The sequence below is a fragment of the Arvicola amphibius genome, chromosome 5, assembly GCF_903992535.2.
Source record: "Arvicola amphibius chromosome 5, mArvAmp1.2, whole genome shotgun sequence".
Classification (NCBI taxonomy): Eukaryota; Metazoa; Chordata; class Mammalia; order Rodentia; family Cricetidae; genus Arvicola; species Arvicola amphibius.
In genome coordinates, this window is record NC_052051.1 from 38,965,672 (window position 1) to 38,982,752 (window position 17,081).

Here is a 17,081-nt window from a genome sequence, read left to right on the forward strand (position 1 = left end):
GAGGTTCTTTTCAGGCCGAGCCTTGCCACCCAGAGAGCAACACGGAGGCCGCCTACAGGTGCAATCCCGCCACTGCGCGGGGGCGGGAGGCTGGCGGAGCTCTCCGCGTTTCTGCAAGCCCTTCCCGAAGCCTGAACAGAGCCCTCGGGTGCCCGCCACCCCCTCCCCCTGCTTCCCCACGCCTTTGCCCTGGCGTGGTCTGGAAAGGAAGCTGGGAGCCCTCCGAGGCTCCACGGAGTGGGATTTGGGAAGGGATGGCGCGCGGCCGAGGCTTTCCCTCGAATTTGCGGCAAGTCTGGCTCCGGGAAAGTTTTACAAAGTTCCCAGCAGCGTCTGCCCAGGTCGCCTCGGCGGGGCGAGCAGACGGCGGCCTGCGCGCCAGTCTCGCCGCCGCCAGCGCAGAACTCTGGGCTCGCTCGCTGGGAGCGGCCCGGGCTCCCGGTGGGCAGGCCCTCCTCCCGGGGCGAAAGCCGCAGCTGACGCAGGCGGCTCGGAAGGCGGAAGCCACCCGCCCCAACTGCTCGGGCCGCACCACGGCGCCTACACCTGGGGCTTGCCTGGGCACCCAGGCCGCGCACCGAGGGGGCGGTCCGGCGGAGGCACTCCGGGCGGCTCAGAGCCAAGGGCTCCTCCACGTCCCCCCCGGGTCCTTCCTTGCTCTTGGCACGAGGTCTCAAGGGCAGTGGTCTGCGTGTGGGGCCCCCCAGACGGCCAAGACACCCCGTACATCCCGCAGCCCCCCAACTCCTTCTAAGTTCCTCCCCTCCCCATCAACCCGGAGGAAAGGGGAGTGTCCTGAAGTGGACACGCCCCTTATGAATATTAACAATCGCGCATGCGCCTTGTTTCGCGTGCTGGGTAGAGGTGGCCAGCCAGAGACGCGACTCCCAGACGGGCGCTCCGGGTCCCTCTCCGAGAGCCAGGCGGGCACGCGTCATTGTGTTACCTGCAGCCGGCCGGCGAGCAAGGCTCAGGTTTTTTTTTCCCTTCCCTCCCCCGCGTTCCACGCAGCTGATCTGAAAGGGAATAAAAGGCTGCGCATAATCATAATAATAAAAGAAGGGGAGCGCGAGAGAAGGAAAGAAAGCCGAGAGGTGGAAGAGGAGGGGGAGCGCCTCAAAGAAGCGATCAGAATAATAAAAGGAGGCCGGCCTCTTTGCCTTCTGGAACGCGCTGCTCTTGAAAGGGCTTTTGAAAAGTGGTGTTGTTTTCCAGTCGTGCATGCTCCAATCCACGGAGTATATTAGAGCCGGGACGCGGCGGCCGCGGGGGCAGCGGCGACGGCAGCCTCGGCGGGAGCACCAGCGCTAGCGGCGGCGGCAGCGGCGGCGTCCGGAGTGCCCGCGGCGCGCGGCGCAGCGATGCGGTCCCCACGGACGCGCGGCCGGCCCGGGCGCCCCCTGAGCCTTCTGCTCGCCCTGCTCTGTGCCCTGCGAGCCAAGGTAGGAGTCTCTCCCGTTCTTCCTCTCCGCACTCTTCTCCCTTCCCTCGTGGCGTCCTGGACACGGGCGGCTGTGGCTCCCAGAGCAGGCTCACGAGTCCTTGGGCACCAGGCTCCCTGACCCTGGGGCTGCAGGGGGTCTGGGAACGCCGGCTCCCCAGAGGGAAGACTCCGGCCTCGAAAGATAAACTCCTCCAGGCTGGGTAGAGTGCGTTCATCACGCTCTTGGCCCCTTGGGGCTGTTCTCCGATTTTTCCCGTGCTTGGTTTTTATGCCCCTGAATCAGGTCAAGCCCTGAACCTAGTTTTGCAAAGTTATTTTCACTTGCAACGAAGTCTTCGCGTCACGGGGGTGGGTTGGGGGATCGCAGGGAGTCTCCACTTCGACAGAAAAACTTTCTCAGACGTTGACCTTCCTTCCTCGTCGGCAGGTGTGCGGGGCCTCGGGTCAGTTTGAGCTGGAGATCCTGTCCATGCAGAATGTGAACGGAGAACTGCAGAATGGGAACTGCTGCGGCGGTGCCCGGAACCCTGGCGACCGCAAGTGCATCCGCGACGAGTGTGACACGTACTTCAAAGTGTGCCTCAAGGAGTATCAGTCCCGCGTTACGGCAGGCGGACCCTGCAGCTTCGGCTCAGGGTCCACGCCTGTCATTGGAGGCAACACCTTCAATCTCAAGGCCAGCCGCGGCAACGACCGTAATCGCATCGTGCTGCCTTTCAGTTTCGCCTGGCCGGTGAGTGAACGACTCTCGGACGGAGTCGAACGCGGGGCCGAGTCCTGTATTCCCTTGAGAAGGATTTAATAGCCCCTGGCTTGAAACTTGGCGTTAAGTGGAGAGGCTTTTTGGGTGGCAAGTGAGAGCCCATGCTATCGCTAGACCTTGAACAAGATGGGACAGGCGGGTCTTCCATCCTCGATGGTGTTTGCTTAACCTACTGAAATGGGGACGCCGAAGAGGATTGGGAAAGGGGAGTACCCAAGGATGTTAGTTTTATACTTACTACTTGCAATAGCCCTCAACTAAGAGGTCATTGTAGATGATCTCTTTGCTTAACTAATTAAAACTCAGAGCGCCCTGGAAGGCGACTGCGCACAGTCTGCCCTGCGAACGCTGTCCAAGTTGGCACCCTCCCCTTTCCCGTGAGCCGCCCCGAGGGCGGGTGTGTCCTTCCTGCAGGGTGTGGGGGAGCCGGTTTCCCGCGACTTCAGGGGAGATTTTGGTGTGTTGGAGGGCGCTCTCCCAGCCTGGGATGGCGGCTGCAGGGGTGTCTCCGCCTGGTGTCTAGGCTTTAGTCTGGGAACCCCCGCCCCCTGCCGGCCCCTTCCTCCCGCCCCTGGTTGGTGAAGCCCTGGCTGCCTTGTTCCCAGCGGTTCCCCAGCTCTGGAACAGCTGTGTTTGCAAACTTCCCCGGGAAGGGCGGGCGCACACTCTCGTCCGGAGGGCACACGGCCTCCGCAAGCCCTTCCGGGGCTGTGGCAAGGCTTAGTAAGGGACGGCCTGCTGGAAGTAGTGTTTTCGGGTGCAAGTGCATGCCCCCTCATCTCCCTTCGTGGCCCTTGGAACAGCTTGAGGCCGGCGTACAGCTGGCAGACTCTGCAGCAAAGCCCTTGCAACATCCCAAAATGGGTGGAAGGAAGATGGGTGCGATTGCAGAAGGGGAGGAAAGGGAAATGGTGGGGGTGTGCCCGTTGTCCAGGAGGCGTGACTCGCTGCCAGGACTGGTGCTTGGCCAAACTTGAGCTCCGAGGGTGGGTGGTAAGAGGGGGGAGCTCTGTGCCCCGGAGGAGTGCTTTCCGCCACGTGCTCTGATGGGGTGCGCTCTGCTGCCTCCTACCCGCGGGTTTGGGCTGTGATTTGAAACTCTGAAGAGGGGCGGGAGAGGAGCCTGTCTGGCTCAGTCTGTGTGTGAAGTTGAGCTGGCTCTTAAAGTCTGCGTTTACAGGAGTTGGCCTCTGCCGTGGGTGCGATAAGACAGTTATCGAAAACATGCTATTAAAAGGGTCTTATTTTGGCAGGGGCTTGCTGCTGTAAGTGAAGCTCTCCTCAGATCTGCGGGCTGTGTCTGTTGTGGGATTTCACTTTTACAAAGAATGTTTGTCTTGTTTGTTAATCCCCTATTAGGGAGAACTTTAAGCTAAAGAGGTTGGCCACCTCTCAATCTGGCTGGGTCCAAGCTTAGGGTGAATGCTGGCTGCCCTTGAACTGTGTTTGGACTTTAGGAGGAAGGGGCCTGCAGGTGGTTCCACCCTCCCTAGGATCAGTCCGACCCCCTCGCTTTTCACAAGACCATAAAAGGAGTCTTATTAGTGATGTGGAAAAAACGGCAGGCCTGGCTGAGGTTTATTTTGGAGAGAGGGGTCAGAGGGAGGATGACTTGGATGAAAACAGACAGGCTTGCTTCTCCAGCTAGCCGGGGAAAAGTGACCTAGAAGTGTGGCTGTCTGCATTTGACACCTGGCAGAGCCCTTCACAGACAAGGAGCTGAAATGGTATGGGTGAATAGCAGGTTGCTGCCACTGAAGGCGCTGAGTACTCTTCAGTGCCTTCAGGCCCCACGGGTCACCAGCCATGAAACAGAGTCGACTTTTCTAGAAAGAGAGACCCACTGGGTCAGCACTGCGAATGTGGTTCTTTTGAAGCTGGGTCAAGTACATGTATCACTCATAAGCAAGTCTCCACCCTGCTGCCCCAAAGAAGGCCGCCTGTGAAATACAAGCTCTACTTCCCAGGGGAAGCTGAAGTTTGGGTGTATTGTTTTAGTTTATTTTCCTCAGTGTGGTTAGAGAAACGTGGCCGTCTGTAACCTTCAAGAATGGCTCCCGGATGAGTGAGCTCCCACGAAAGCCTTAACCTTCACTAGTGAGTAGAGAGCACAGCTTCATTCACTTTGGTAATTAACATTAGAAGTTTGTCTTCAAAAATCTGGTCTCCAGGGCAGGGGGTGGCTTACTGGTAAGAGTATAGGCCTAGTATTCTCACAGGCCCTGGGTTTGACTCCAAGCTCCACAAATTTTAAAAAAAAAAATTTTTTCCCCTTGGGTAGGTAACAGTGAAATGTGATGTGTAGATAATAGGATTCAAGGAAAGAACACAGAGTTTAAAAAGCAAACAGAAACTCCAGGCTCCCTTGGCCTCTTAGCCACACAAGCTGCCAACCCCTTAAGCAGGCCCAGTTGTCATTTGGGCTAAGTCCTCCTAAGTTGGCTTACAAGGGAAGGGAAACACTGCAGTTGGCAAGACTTAGTCCAGTGAAGGTCATGTAATTCTTGTCTTTTTGTTTGGTATCATGGCCCCCGTTCGTGGTCTAGAGAGGAAGAAGAGGAAATGATTTGGTCAGATGTGAAACACAATCTACACCCAGCATGAGTGATGCTCTGAAGTGGGGCTCCCTGCATCAGCAGCACATTTGGTTATATCCCCCTTGGGCTACATCCCACTTGCTATCAGCTGCTTGGTCCCAGTCCTTTAGCATTGTGCCGGTGGCTTCTGATTGTGTTGTCATCCGTGCTGCAAGGGAGCTCAACTTGCAGCAACTGGTTTGATTTATTCTTCTCAATTTGGGGTACTAGGTGATAAGAACATCATTATGACAGGTAATTGGGCTTAACAAGAAATGATTTGGGAATAAGCATTAATAAATCACTGAAATGGTTAATTTGCACCTCCCCGAATTAGTTCAAAAATCCCAAGAGTGCCTGCTCATTAAAAATGCATTAGTGTAATTACTTGTGTTTTTGAAAACCTCAGTCATATAGCTACATTGGTGGCCCTAAATTGTAATGACTTGGGGGAGACAACCGTAGTATCTGGCTTTATCTTTAAATTCCATTGACCCCGTTCAGAGTCTTGCTGAGATTAATTATTTTAGGAAAAGCCAACGAAATGTGATTGTAACCGGGCAAAAGGATGCCAGCTTGAGCCCTTCTCACACTTACAGCCTGAGTAACTAAATAACCAGGGTTAGAGTCAAGTTGCCTTCAGGTGGTTAGTCACAGAATGTAAATTACCAGTCCTTGGGTATAATTATGCTCTCTGCCATCTTTCCTCTAGATGTGTGTGGACACATGGGCAGCAGAGGAATAAGGTTCTCTTTAACTTAGCTTTTTCTGTACCTCACCTGTGTGCTTAGTGTGTGTGCAAACAGCACCCTGGTGTATGTGTTCAGCACAAGGGATGATCTATGTATGGAGAAAACATCCTTTTTCTTTAAGAAATCTGCCTCAAACATGTTTATGTTGCAATACTAGGCTTTAGGGGGAACATTGAGGCCGGGGGGCTTTGCAAGCCCAGTAGACTAGCTGTGACCTGCGTAGGCTGCTGTCCCAAGGATTTACTTGGTTTCTAATAGTTTTCCTTTTCCTGCAGGTATATAACCATCTCTGTGTTTTCTTCTCCCTTGTCTTGTTTCTTAGCAACTTGCTCAAACCTCCAGTACTTACAGGAATTTGCAGCCCACCAGCTCCACACCCATAATTCTGTGGGGACTCGGAACATTTGTAGAAAATAGGGAAGCTTTAGGCTCAGTGCTGTTGGAAGCTGAAGGGGTCAGAAAAAGAGGCTGCAGCAATGTGGTTAGAGGAATAGCTGCCCAGAGAGCCTAACATCTTTACACGTGCCAGGACCTTCAGGGACTCCTTGGAAAGAGGACAAGCAGGAAATTTAGCATGGAGGAAAGAGACTGTTTGTGAAAGAACAAGACCCAGGCCAGTAGCTGTCTTCACAGCTTCACACGTGAAAACAGGGATGCAGGCGGCAGGCTGGGGCGGGCTCAAAGTCGCGCTGTTCCTGTGGAAGAAGGGCCAGACTTGGTCCCAGTGTCAGGTTTTCTAGATTAACAATGTGAGGGCGCATAAACTCTGTGTGTGCATAGAGCGACCTTGATGATCCATAATGACAGTCATGAGAATTTTCCCTGGTAGAGTGCTAGCCATATCCCTTAACCTGAGGCTTTGGGATTCAAGCTGCTCAGAAGTGGCATTTGACTCCAGCTCTTAAATATACTTTAAAAATAATTAGAACAAAAGCAACTTAACCTTTTCTTCCAAGGGCCGGAGGACACATCTGGGGGCATGAAAGTGAAGATTCTAACATGGTACGGAGGTCTTGAATTCAGAAACTGCTGCTGCTGGCTTCTGATTACTCCTTGGCCCACAGGCAGCGCCTTGGCCCTTATTCATGGTGTCAGTAACATCTCTTATTGGAGTAGCACATGCGTGGGGAAGACATTCCCAGGGTGGCTCCTAGTGGTTAAAGGGGGCATGTAAATAATCAAACTGAGTCTTCTACCAGCTCAACCCAGTTTCTATGCACTTTTGGTAAATAAGTAGAAAGGCTTCTTGTTCAGGCTTGCTCTGTGTGAACTGGATGGTTGTGCTTGGCTGGCTTCTCGGTATTCTATCTATTAACCTCGCCACCCTTTTGTAACTGGTGCATTTAATTATCAGTGGGGGATGCTTTTCTAACAGGTGAGGGTAATGATGGGAACAGGGTTAGGGGCCTCTCATTGAGAGTCTCCAATCTGGATATGAGCTCCGGGGCCCCTTGGTGAGCCTTTGAGGTGGGCTTTGATGAGAAAATCACCCTTTGTCACCAGATCACACTCTATTGACATGTCAAACCCTGCAGAAATGGTTGCTTTCTATGGCGGGAGCCTCAGCTTGCGAGCACTAGGGGGAGTGGCCTTTTCACCCCTCACCTTGCCAAAACCCTAAAAGACAGGAATTGTGCGTGCCCACACATGGACTTTCTGAAACCTTTCTTGTTTCACGTTTTGTGCCTGGAATATTTTATACTCTGGCCACCCAGACACAGGCAGGACAATAGAGCTAGCTGGACCGACTGAAGTGAGGATTACAGAGAAGAATGGGGCCTCTCCAGAAATACTGCTAATACAGGACAAGTGACAGGAAGCAACAGTTGAGTCAGCAGAGCGCATGCAGGGCCCCTGACAGACCTGGGGCCAGCAGGCTATGTACAATGGCTGTGTTGGCACTCGGGGCATTCCCAGGATGCGCATGCCTCTGGCGGGCCTGCCTGTTGCAGTGGTCTGGGGTTTTGGACTCCACACGCATGCTGTTTGGATGGCGGTTTGTTTGTGTCCCTCCGCTTGGCAGGAGGGGAGGCAGCCACTTCTTAGGGCTTGGTTTGGCTGCCACTGTTGCCAGGAAAAGGAAGCTCCCAGCTGCCAACACAATCACCTTTGTTTCTTACATCTCTCCCCCCTCCCCCCGCTTAATGTGGCAATTAAGTGCTTACTGCTTTGCCCAGTGCCAAGGTAACCGCCATGAAGTGGGGCAGGACAAAGAATGAACCCTAGACCAGCAGCGCAAGTGTGGAGGATAGGAGGTGGTGCCTGGTGACAGAGCCTTGGTACGGCGACTTGGTGACTGTGGTATGCCTTGGGGACTTTGATGCCAGGACTCTTCTGTAGGTAACATTGCATGGAAATCTCCCAAAAGGCCATTCTGAAAGCTGACCAGTCCTGTTTGATGCTTCACAAGAATGGGAGTCAGCTGCCATGCTGCCAGATGTCCTTGAGCCCCGGGCTGGGAAGGGCTAGAAGTGACTCACTCGCAAATCCAGATGGAAGATCTGGTAACTATCATGCCTCTTGTTTTGCCCCCAGACTACTACTGGGGAGACTTAGGACACAAGAAGAAATCCAGGTGACTCCTCAAAGTCTTTTACTGTTTGAACCCCAGAAACTCATGATTTATTTTTTGTTTGGTTTTGGGGTATAAAGTTAAGATTGAGCTAAAACTTGCCTTTCTGAGCCCCTTCCAAGCCCTCCTTGGACTGGGGACTTGGCCTCTGCTGGGGGTGGTTGGGAGCATGTGCTGATTTGTGGCTGGGTATCTGCTTGAGTGGCATGAGGTACACATAGTCTAGCGTCACAGTGTTAGGACATATAGCTGGGGAATGTACAGAGGTCAAGCGTGGGCCTGGGAAAAAAATTAAAGCTCCCTAGCAACTAATAATCATTGCCAAATTATCTTGATTGTTGATCTATAGTGTGGGGATGGAGTGGGAGGGAAGAATGCCTCTTAATAAAAGCCTTGCAGGGAATCCTTTCTCTGAAGGCAGGGCACCCAGGCCCCAGGAGACCAGGAGCTCTAATCCAGGCTCTCAAGGGAGAGCAAAGTTGTCACTGCAGGCCCCATACCCTAACTCAAGCCCACTTCCACCTCCCAAAAGGAAGGCACTTGATTGAAAGATCATAGTGCCAGCCCATGGGGCTGTGGTACAGTTCTGTTCCCTTTAGCTGGGGTAGGGTTGGCCATCAACTTTCGAATCCAAGATGAACCTGACAGATGGCTTGATCTTACAAGTTCTTATGCAAGGTCTACGGATTCCTTCTGCTTTGACTATGAAGCTGAGTTCATCCTGCTGCGCCAGCTGGTTCCACGGCACCTTCCTTTGCAGTGGTGTTTGTGGGTATTATGTGTGTTTAGTGCTTGTGCAAGTCTGTCAAAACTCTTGGTATCAATGCATTTAATCAGAGGATTAATTACAGCAATATTGTTGAAGTGAAGGATGTGGGCCTCAACGTGACCAACAAATGAAGGGCTTAATTATACAGAATCAGCCACACATCTGGCCTCATTTCGACTTGGCTCTCACCATGAATCAGTAGAGAAATATAATTTCTTGCTCCTCTTTGGGAAGAGTCCTATAATTTGTAGGAAGTCCTCGGAAGCTTAAAGAGGCTGTAAATAAGGTGTAACTTTCACTAATAAAATATTAACGACAATAACAATGTATTTGGACCTACAGCCACTAACCAGAAAGGGCTGGGTATGTGCCCCAGCTTGCCCGGTTTTGCTTGCTTTGTGAGCATTTTCCCACAGTTATCAGTGAACGAAATGGAATCCTGCTGTAAGTATGAAACATATTTCGGCTGGATTCCAAAGCAGGGTCTATCGCAAGATATTTTTGTTGTCAGAGCGGACCTGCTGTGTCACTGACAGAGTAATAAGCTGGCCTTGATTTATGAATGAAACCTCCTGCTTTTCTCCCATGCCTTCACCCTATCGGTGCCATCTCTTCCCCTGGCAGCAGTGTTTCTGGTGGTGTTGCGGTTATCGGAGCAACATAAGCATGCCTGGGTTCCTGGTGGTGGCAGAGCAAGGCTCCAGCAACCTGTTCCGTTCCTTTACTCAACTGTGTTTCTCTAGCCCCCAGATAGGCTTAGCAAGCTTCACCTCAGTGCCTATTGTGAGGGAAGAGGAAAAGTGGAAATTTGCTCATGACTTGGATCTTGGGGAAGAGGGCAGAATTCAGAGACAAGCTCAGAAAAGAATGAGGGCTGCAGCAGAATAGCTGGCATCTTGCCAGGATCCAGGGAATTTGTTTAGTTACCCAACTGATTATTCTAGGAATGTTAGATCTTATTGACAGATAGGTTCATCAATAAATATAACCCATGGGTGTGCGGTGGCTTCTCCTTTGTACTTTCTCCCACCGACTGCCGCAGCCCACCCCACCACCCATGCTAGGTTGCTGCCTTTGTCTTAAGTCTTTGAGCCCTACCCCTCCTTCTTCCGAGAGTCACCTGATACTTGTGGGAGCTGGGATGGTCTCACACAGACAGGGCTTTCAAAGGGGTTCTGAAAAGGAAAAGGGGGCCTCCCTGGGGACTGCCCCCACCAGGGCCCAAAGCGTAACCCTAGCAGCTCTCTTCTCAGTGCAAACACCTGAGTAGGTTGGCTTGGGAGAAATTCTTTGTGTGGGTTTTTTTTTTTTTTTTTCTCATGCACTAGAACTAGGGACTGAAAAGTTTTGGGAAACCTATGTGTTATGTGTTCCCATATAGGGAGGTACTATTTTCTGATCAGGACTCTGGGCTGCTGGCTTGCTTGGTCTGAGCCCCAGTGTGCCCTGCTGGATGGAAGGAGGTGTCAGCCTGGGATGAGAGCTGAAGAGAAAAAGTAGAGGTTGGTCTGGCTTCAGATATCCCGCTGCCTCTTTGACTTTCTATTTTGGGTCGGCAGAACACACAGGGAGGCCCCGAGACTGCAGCATCATAGGGTTGACCCATTCTATCTGACTCACTAAACTTTGCTTATCTGTCTTGCAGAGGTCCTACACTTTGCTGGTGGAGGCATGGGATTCCAGTAACGACACTGTTCGTAAGTATCTCCTCAGGGAATTGCCCCCCGAAATGCTGGTGAAGTGCAGTGCTGGGCAGATTTGCCAGAGGACAAGCCCCCAGTGCCCCTCTCCCACCTGCCCCACCCCCAACCGGGCTGAACCTGTCTGTGGAGTCCCTACCTTCACTCCCTAAGACTTTCATCTCAAATATTAAGTAGCCAGAATAGATTCCCGGTTTACTCAGGCCTTGAAAAAAAAAAAAAAAAAAAAAAAAAAAAAAAGGACCTAGATTATCTCTGGATGGGGATCTTAATGGTTTTACAACTTTAAAACCTTGTAGACTGCTAAAGGATCAAAGTGGTGGCTTCTTAAGAGTCCATTTAAACTTGAAGTGAGCATTTAATCTCTCATCAGAAAGATAAAGCCGTGGAGGGAGGTGCTGGTCTCTAAAGACCAACCTTAAATTTCACTGGGTGGGCAGGTGAGCCTCCAGCCAGCCTGAGTTTCCCACACTGCTCGCCACAAACCTCCCATTGAAGCAGAATTTCAGAGCCCCTGAAGTCGTGACCTGCCCTGTCCCTTCTGAAAGATGGCTCTGTTTTCTAGGCAGGTTGCTTTTCAGGCCTACAGAGGGGTATGTGGGGGTGGCGGCGGGGTAGGGGTGAAGCAGTGAAGGTGTGCTCTGGTGACGGTGGTCCACTGTGACTTAACATGTCTTCCCTCACGCCAAAGTAGATGGTCCCTTTTTGATGGCCAGAGCTTGGGTTCTCACTGGGAAACCTCTCAAAGTTTTTGTTCTATTCAGGAAGAAGCCCATGTTTACCTTTGCCCTCTGCTCCCAGAATGTCTTTTTCCTCTTGCTTCTCTGGCCTCCCGTCCGTTTCTTATATTTTCCACTGCCAATACCATCTTTTCTCGCTTGTCAACATGACTGTGCTGTTCTACTATAGCTGAAGGCAGTCAGTTCCTTTATAGCATGGGTATAGTTATGGATGCATTTAAATTCAGTGGGCAGTTCAGCAGAGCTGGATGCCTAAGCCGCTTAGGGTCATGGAATCCTTGCCCAGCCCTGGTGTGAGGCAGGCTGCCTGTCACTTGGGATGTCTGCTTGCTTTGCCATCCAGCTATTTAGACACTAGCCCTTCCTAGAAAGCAGCTTGTAGAAGACCAGGATCTGAGCTGTCTCATAGTGAAGCACATTTATCCTTTGAGAATGGTGTTAGGGCTCTTGGCCAGTCTTGCTTATGATTGATGTCAGCTAAGGTCATGGATACCTGTCTGTTCTCCCCTCCCACAAACACTGAGCTCTCTGTGTAGACTTTTCTGTCATTCTGCCTTATGTACAATGCAATGCATAGGGAGATAGAAGTGGATCTTCTATGCACTGGTGCAGGACGGGTATTCTACTAGCAGTTTAAGTAATCCAATGGATGGATTGTTATCCATCCTTCACCAGGTCAGGATGTCCGATAAGGACCCAGAAGAGGATTCCTACCCCAGCATCTGTATCACACTCCAGAGCTGTGCTTTCAGGGACCTGCAGCACATCCACAGCCCCCCATAGTTGTCCATGTTTCTCGGCAATGGAAATCCCCCCAACCTTGGGATTCCTGGACATCTCATCTCTTCCTAGGCTAACTCATCTCTGGCTGCGGTCAGAACAAAGTGCTCTCAGATCTCACTTTCTAGGAAGAGTGGGTGACATCCTCACAGGTACCCATTGCAGTTAAGTTTGCAGGTGGCTTTTCTGGGTTCCTATTCTCCCTCTTTATCTTTTGTCCATATTTTCCAGGTATCACAAATTCAGTGGTCAAAGCCAAACTGGGGGTCTGTCCTGAGAGCACTCCCCCTTTAACGGAGCCCTTTCTGGGTGATAAGCACCAGGATTTGGAGAACCAGTGCCATAAGCCATATGTCTGGAAGGCCCCCGTGTACTCTTTTATTGTCCCCATCCTCACAGCCTCCAACTTCTGAACCATCTTGTCCTTTTGCCCTCCCTATGAATCCAAGCGCCTGCTGACATGTCTGCTGCTGTAGGTCTGGTCCATGGTACTGCCTGTTAGCATCCGAGCTAGCATGACTGCCACAGGGCCTGTCCTCATTGGCTCCATTCCTGCTCCATCTTTATTTTTTTTTTTTTTTTTTCCATTACGTGTGATGGCCATCCTAATAGTAAAAGCGAACTGCTTAATAGCTTCCCTTAGCCCTTGGGTCAGATCTTTTTGGGCCTTTTCTTTCTTTTCCTCATGGCTTGTCTTAACATACCCTGTCTACTGTGTCTGTATCGTAGGCATTCTTTATCGATTTTTATTCTAGAGTGTATCACATTTCTTTCTTGTCCCAGGGCCTTGATGTGTACTATTTGCTCTTCCCAGGATGTTCGACTCCTTATTTTCTTTACCCTGTGCCCTTCTAAAGCACTAGAGGATGCCAAGGAACCCAATGGTGCGGGCTGACCTTCGGTAGCTCATCGAGGTGCAAACATCCTGGCTATGGACGAAACTTCTAGGCAGCTCCCTGAACTTGGGGACAGATTTCCTTTTCACATCAGCTGTGCAGTGAACCTTCATGAACAGAGTCTAGACCAGATTAAGCTCAGGTGCTTCTGAAGTTCCAAGGCTGACTTCCAGTCATTTCTAATGTGGATCAGGACTATAGCATATAAAGATCCAAGTTTCTCTTTTTCCACCTGAGTAAAAGATTTCAGGATATGGTATTGATAATTTGATTGATGGGTAGGTAAACATAACCAGCTATCCTTGAGACCAGATTTTCCATATAGCTTAGCCTTCTCAGCTAAGGCTACTGTCTAGGTTTTCTGACTGCTCCTCAAGTTGTATTCTTTGTGTTCCCCCCTCCTTTCCTCTTGGTGTACAAGGCTGTGTGTTTTTTCATGATGCACCTTTATGCCATTGAAACCTACTGGGATGTGTGCTCACATTCCTTTCCAGTCCTAAGGCTGGAACTGCCCCAGGTGAGCTGGCCCTGGTACTTAGTGGCCTAAGCTGATGGGAGAGCTGAGTCAGGTGGCAGTGTAGAGTCATCACGCAGTAAACTCGGGCTCCATAACCTAGACAGCATGGAGCATGTCACATATGCTGGAGCCTCTTGCCTCAGTGGGTCAAGTTGTTTCCATAGCTTTGTTGGCTCCCCGAGGATTCTGAAGTTACCATCTTCACAGCATTTCCTGGAAGCAGGTAGAAAGTACGCTGAACTAGAGTTCTGCACCATTCAGCACCCTCGGGATGGTCTTGACCTGTGGTCTTGAATGATCGTTGGTATCAGCCTGAGAGAAGCTAAGATACCTTTGTGACGTGGCTACTGTGTTTAACGGTTCCTTCCTTAAGCTCTTATAACCACGCAGCAACAGCCCACTACATTTCTTAACTGAATCTGCAAAGCAAACAGGCAGTTAGTGGAGAGGCATTTTGTCATTCTTTGCTCTGTGTATGTTTGCAAAAACTCCAGCACAGTGTTACCTGCATGTGGTTCTGTGTGTTGCTGGATGTAAGCCTGAAGGTACATGGGCTTGTTCAAGGCCTTTCCTGCCCACACTGCAGTCCAGACTGGCCGGGGCTGTGTTGGTTGTAGATGGAGCCACCCAGGAGTTCTTCCCCTGGTCACCTGTAGGGCTTGTCTAGCTTTTGTCAAGGAGCACAGGCCCAAGGCCTAGAAAAGCAGTAGTGTGGGTGTGCAAGAATCACAGAGACGCTGCAAGGAGGGCCGACGTTGCCTCTCCAAGGTGGCCTTGCCTTTGACAAGGTGATGACTGGCAGGTTTAAGAAAACAAACACAGCACTAGGCTGAGTGCTGACTGCAAGCCTTGTTGTCTGCTCACATCCCTCTGCACTCCTTGCTCCTGGGGTTTGGCGCTATTTTAGTACCTGTCTCTTCTCTTAGACTAGATTGCAGGCGACCTCAGTGTAGAGGCCAGGTCTTACTGCTTCCGAGACCTGCTTGGACTCTAGACATGACTTTGCCTAGCAGGTGTATTTAAGGAACCGGAGTGAGAACAGACACAACTACCATGGTGCCGCAAACTACCCGTCTGCAGGTGGAGTTACTCTCGCAGCTGCCGGCTTAGGCTTCTGAGAAAAGTGAAGGGTTTTTGGTGCTGCCAATGGAATGCCAGCTTAAACGAGTTCAGTAATGTTTGTGTTTGTTTTTCGTGTATTGCAATTCACCCCTTGACTTTCAGCGAAGAAAATAGAGCTTTTCCAAGAAAACTTGAAAGTCAAATGAAAATACAGGTCACTAAACTTATCTGGAACAGTAACATTTCTTTAAAAGTAAAATTTCCCAAGGGGTAGCCTTCTGTAACATTTAGGAGTTTTTTGCAAAGTAGTGTGGCCAGCAATATGTTAGGAAGTTGGCAAAGGACCCAGAGCAAAGGAACAAGTAAAATGGTCACTGTCACTAAAGGCCAGTTTAAACAGTGTTATATCTACTGGGCAGGAGTCAGACTGTGGTGCTGCTGCTGGTGCCACCCTGGGTGCTCTTGGAAGACAGACCCACAAGGCTTTGCTGGCAGGGAGTTGGGGAATTATCCGTGGATGGAGTGTATTGTTTGTGTGCTTCCTCCAAATCTGCACGAATGTCCTTAGGATAGTTCTTGCTGCTTCCTCCAAATCTGCCCTAACGTTCTTAGGATAGCTCTTGTTGTTGGCCTCACAGTCCCATTCAACATGCTTATTACAGCTGCGAATAGCAAGAGGCCAACATTGGTGACTTGAGTGCCTCAGGATCAGGGATGAGGTGCATGGATTGAATGGTATTTCCAGGCAAGAAAATAAGATGAAGCACCTGGCAACGAGTTTAAGGGATGAATTGGCATATTTTTTGTACTGTGTGTGTTTGTTTCTAGTCTAAAAGTAGCCAAAATGGTCAGAGCAGAAGATGCTAATGTGAATGCTAATGAGTGTCCTCTTTTTTGTTTTTTTTCTTTTTTGCCTCTAGAACCTGATAGCATAATTGAAAAGGCCTCTCACTCAGGCATGATTAACCCCAGCCGGCAATGGCAGACACTGAAACAAAACACGGGGATTGCCCACTTTGAGTATCAGATTCGAGTGACCTGTGATGACCACTATTATGGCTTTGGCTGCAATAAGTTCTGTCGGCCTAGAGATGATTTCTTTGGACACTATGCCTGTGACCAGAATGGCAACAAAACCTGCATGGAAGGCTGGATGGGTCCTGAGTGTAACAAAGGTATGTGTGCATGCAGCTGGGTGGGTTGGCGAATGTTGGTTGGCTTGTCGCTTTTGGTGCCAGGTTCCCACCCTTACAGCAAGCTGTCAAGGTGGAAGGGTGGGATATTGCTGTTATCGTGGACCAAACCATGAAGATGCTGTATGTAGAAGATTCTCTTGGTGCCCTGTCCAGATCCCCTCTACCAGCTGGTGTCCCCATCCCCCATCTGCTGTGAGTGTTGGCTGCTAACAGCTCGCAGCTGCTCCTTCTCCAGGGAGTTGTCCTTGGCCAAGCAGGAGCCACTCTTCTGCCCCATTCCTGCAGCAAACAGTTACAGAGTGACTGACACGGGGAGGGGCGTGTTCCAAAGGCCAGCCCCTTTGCCTTAACGCTGTGGTATAAGATTCACACTCCAGAGCTTCCCCTGGGATCTCGCTGAAGTCAGACCCCAGCTGAGACCATAGCCTTGCTCAACTCCTCCTTCAGCCTCATCTGCCTCCCCATTCCTTTCTCCTATTACCACATCTCCTCCTCGGACTGTATTTCTGCGGAGCCTGATGCCAAACAGGAACAGGCCAGGCCAGTGATGACTGAGCTGGCAATGCCATGGGGGATGACTGCCCTGAGCTCACATGTCACTGCAGCAAGTTTCACGGACATCTTTGAGGTTGTGACATTAAGAGGGGAGGAGGTGTTTACCTTGTACTTTCATATTCCTTATGACTGAACCCATCCAAAGGAGCCTAAGCTTTTTGACAGTCCCTTACTGTCTTTTGTCCCTTATACTACTAGAATTCAGTAATTCTAATTCATAGCAATAGAGTTGGGGATCCCAGGTCATATGCTATCCCCTCATGGACATATAATGTACCTTCCTGATTTGCACAATAATTAAATAAACTCCTTTGTTTATCTTTGAACTGTGAGGAAGGGGGCACATGAGGGCAGATGGTCTCTTGGGCAGTATTCCTTTCTTCGGTAGCTGGTATGACAATAGTTTTTTGTCTTTTAAGAGATGGCACTTCTGGAATTGATGACAGAAGGAATTTCTCAATATATTTGAAATAATTATATTTTAAAGTTAGATAACAATTACTTAAGTTCTCTAATGTTTTTCTGTGTGTGTGTGTGTGTTTCCCTAAGTGTCTGCTTCCCTAAGTGTCTGCTTGATTTCTTTCTTTCCCATGAGAAGTATAGAATTGCTTTATGAGGCAACTTGGCCACAAGATTAGCCTGCCTTCGTCTTTAGCCCCGTGGGATTGTTGAAACCAGGCATTTAGTGGGAGGCTCACCTGAAGATACAGGGATGGGACAGAGTTGGGGTAGGGAGGCAGGATGTCTTTATTCTGTCTC

The 17,081-nt window shown here is 50.5% G+C and overlaps 1 protein-coding gene across 1 annotated transcript in view; it reads left to right on the forward strand.

The window, feature by feature from the left end:
• The first annotated feature begins 1,361 nt into the window (after positions 1-1,361).
• The window catches only part of Jag1 (jagged canonical Notch ligand 1), a 34,729-nt gene continuing 19,009 nt past the window's right edge, over positions 1,362-17,081 (forward strand). Inside the window, 4 exon segments of the mRNA XM_042055134.1 lie at positions 1,362-1,442; positions 1,872-2,177; positions 10,522-10,573; positions 15,492-15,746. Of these exon segments, the coding sequence (XP_041911068.1) occupies positions 1,362-1,442; positions 1,872-2,177; positions 10,522-10,573; positions 15,492-15,746 (694 nt within the window).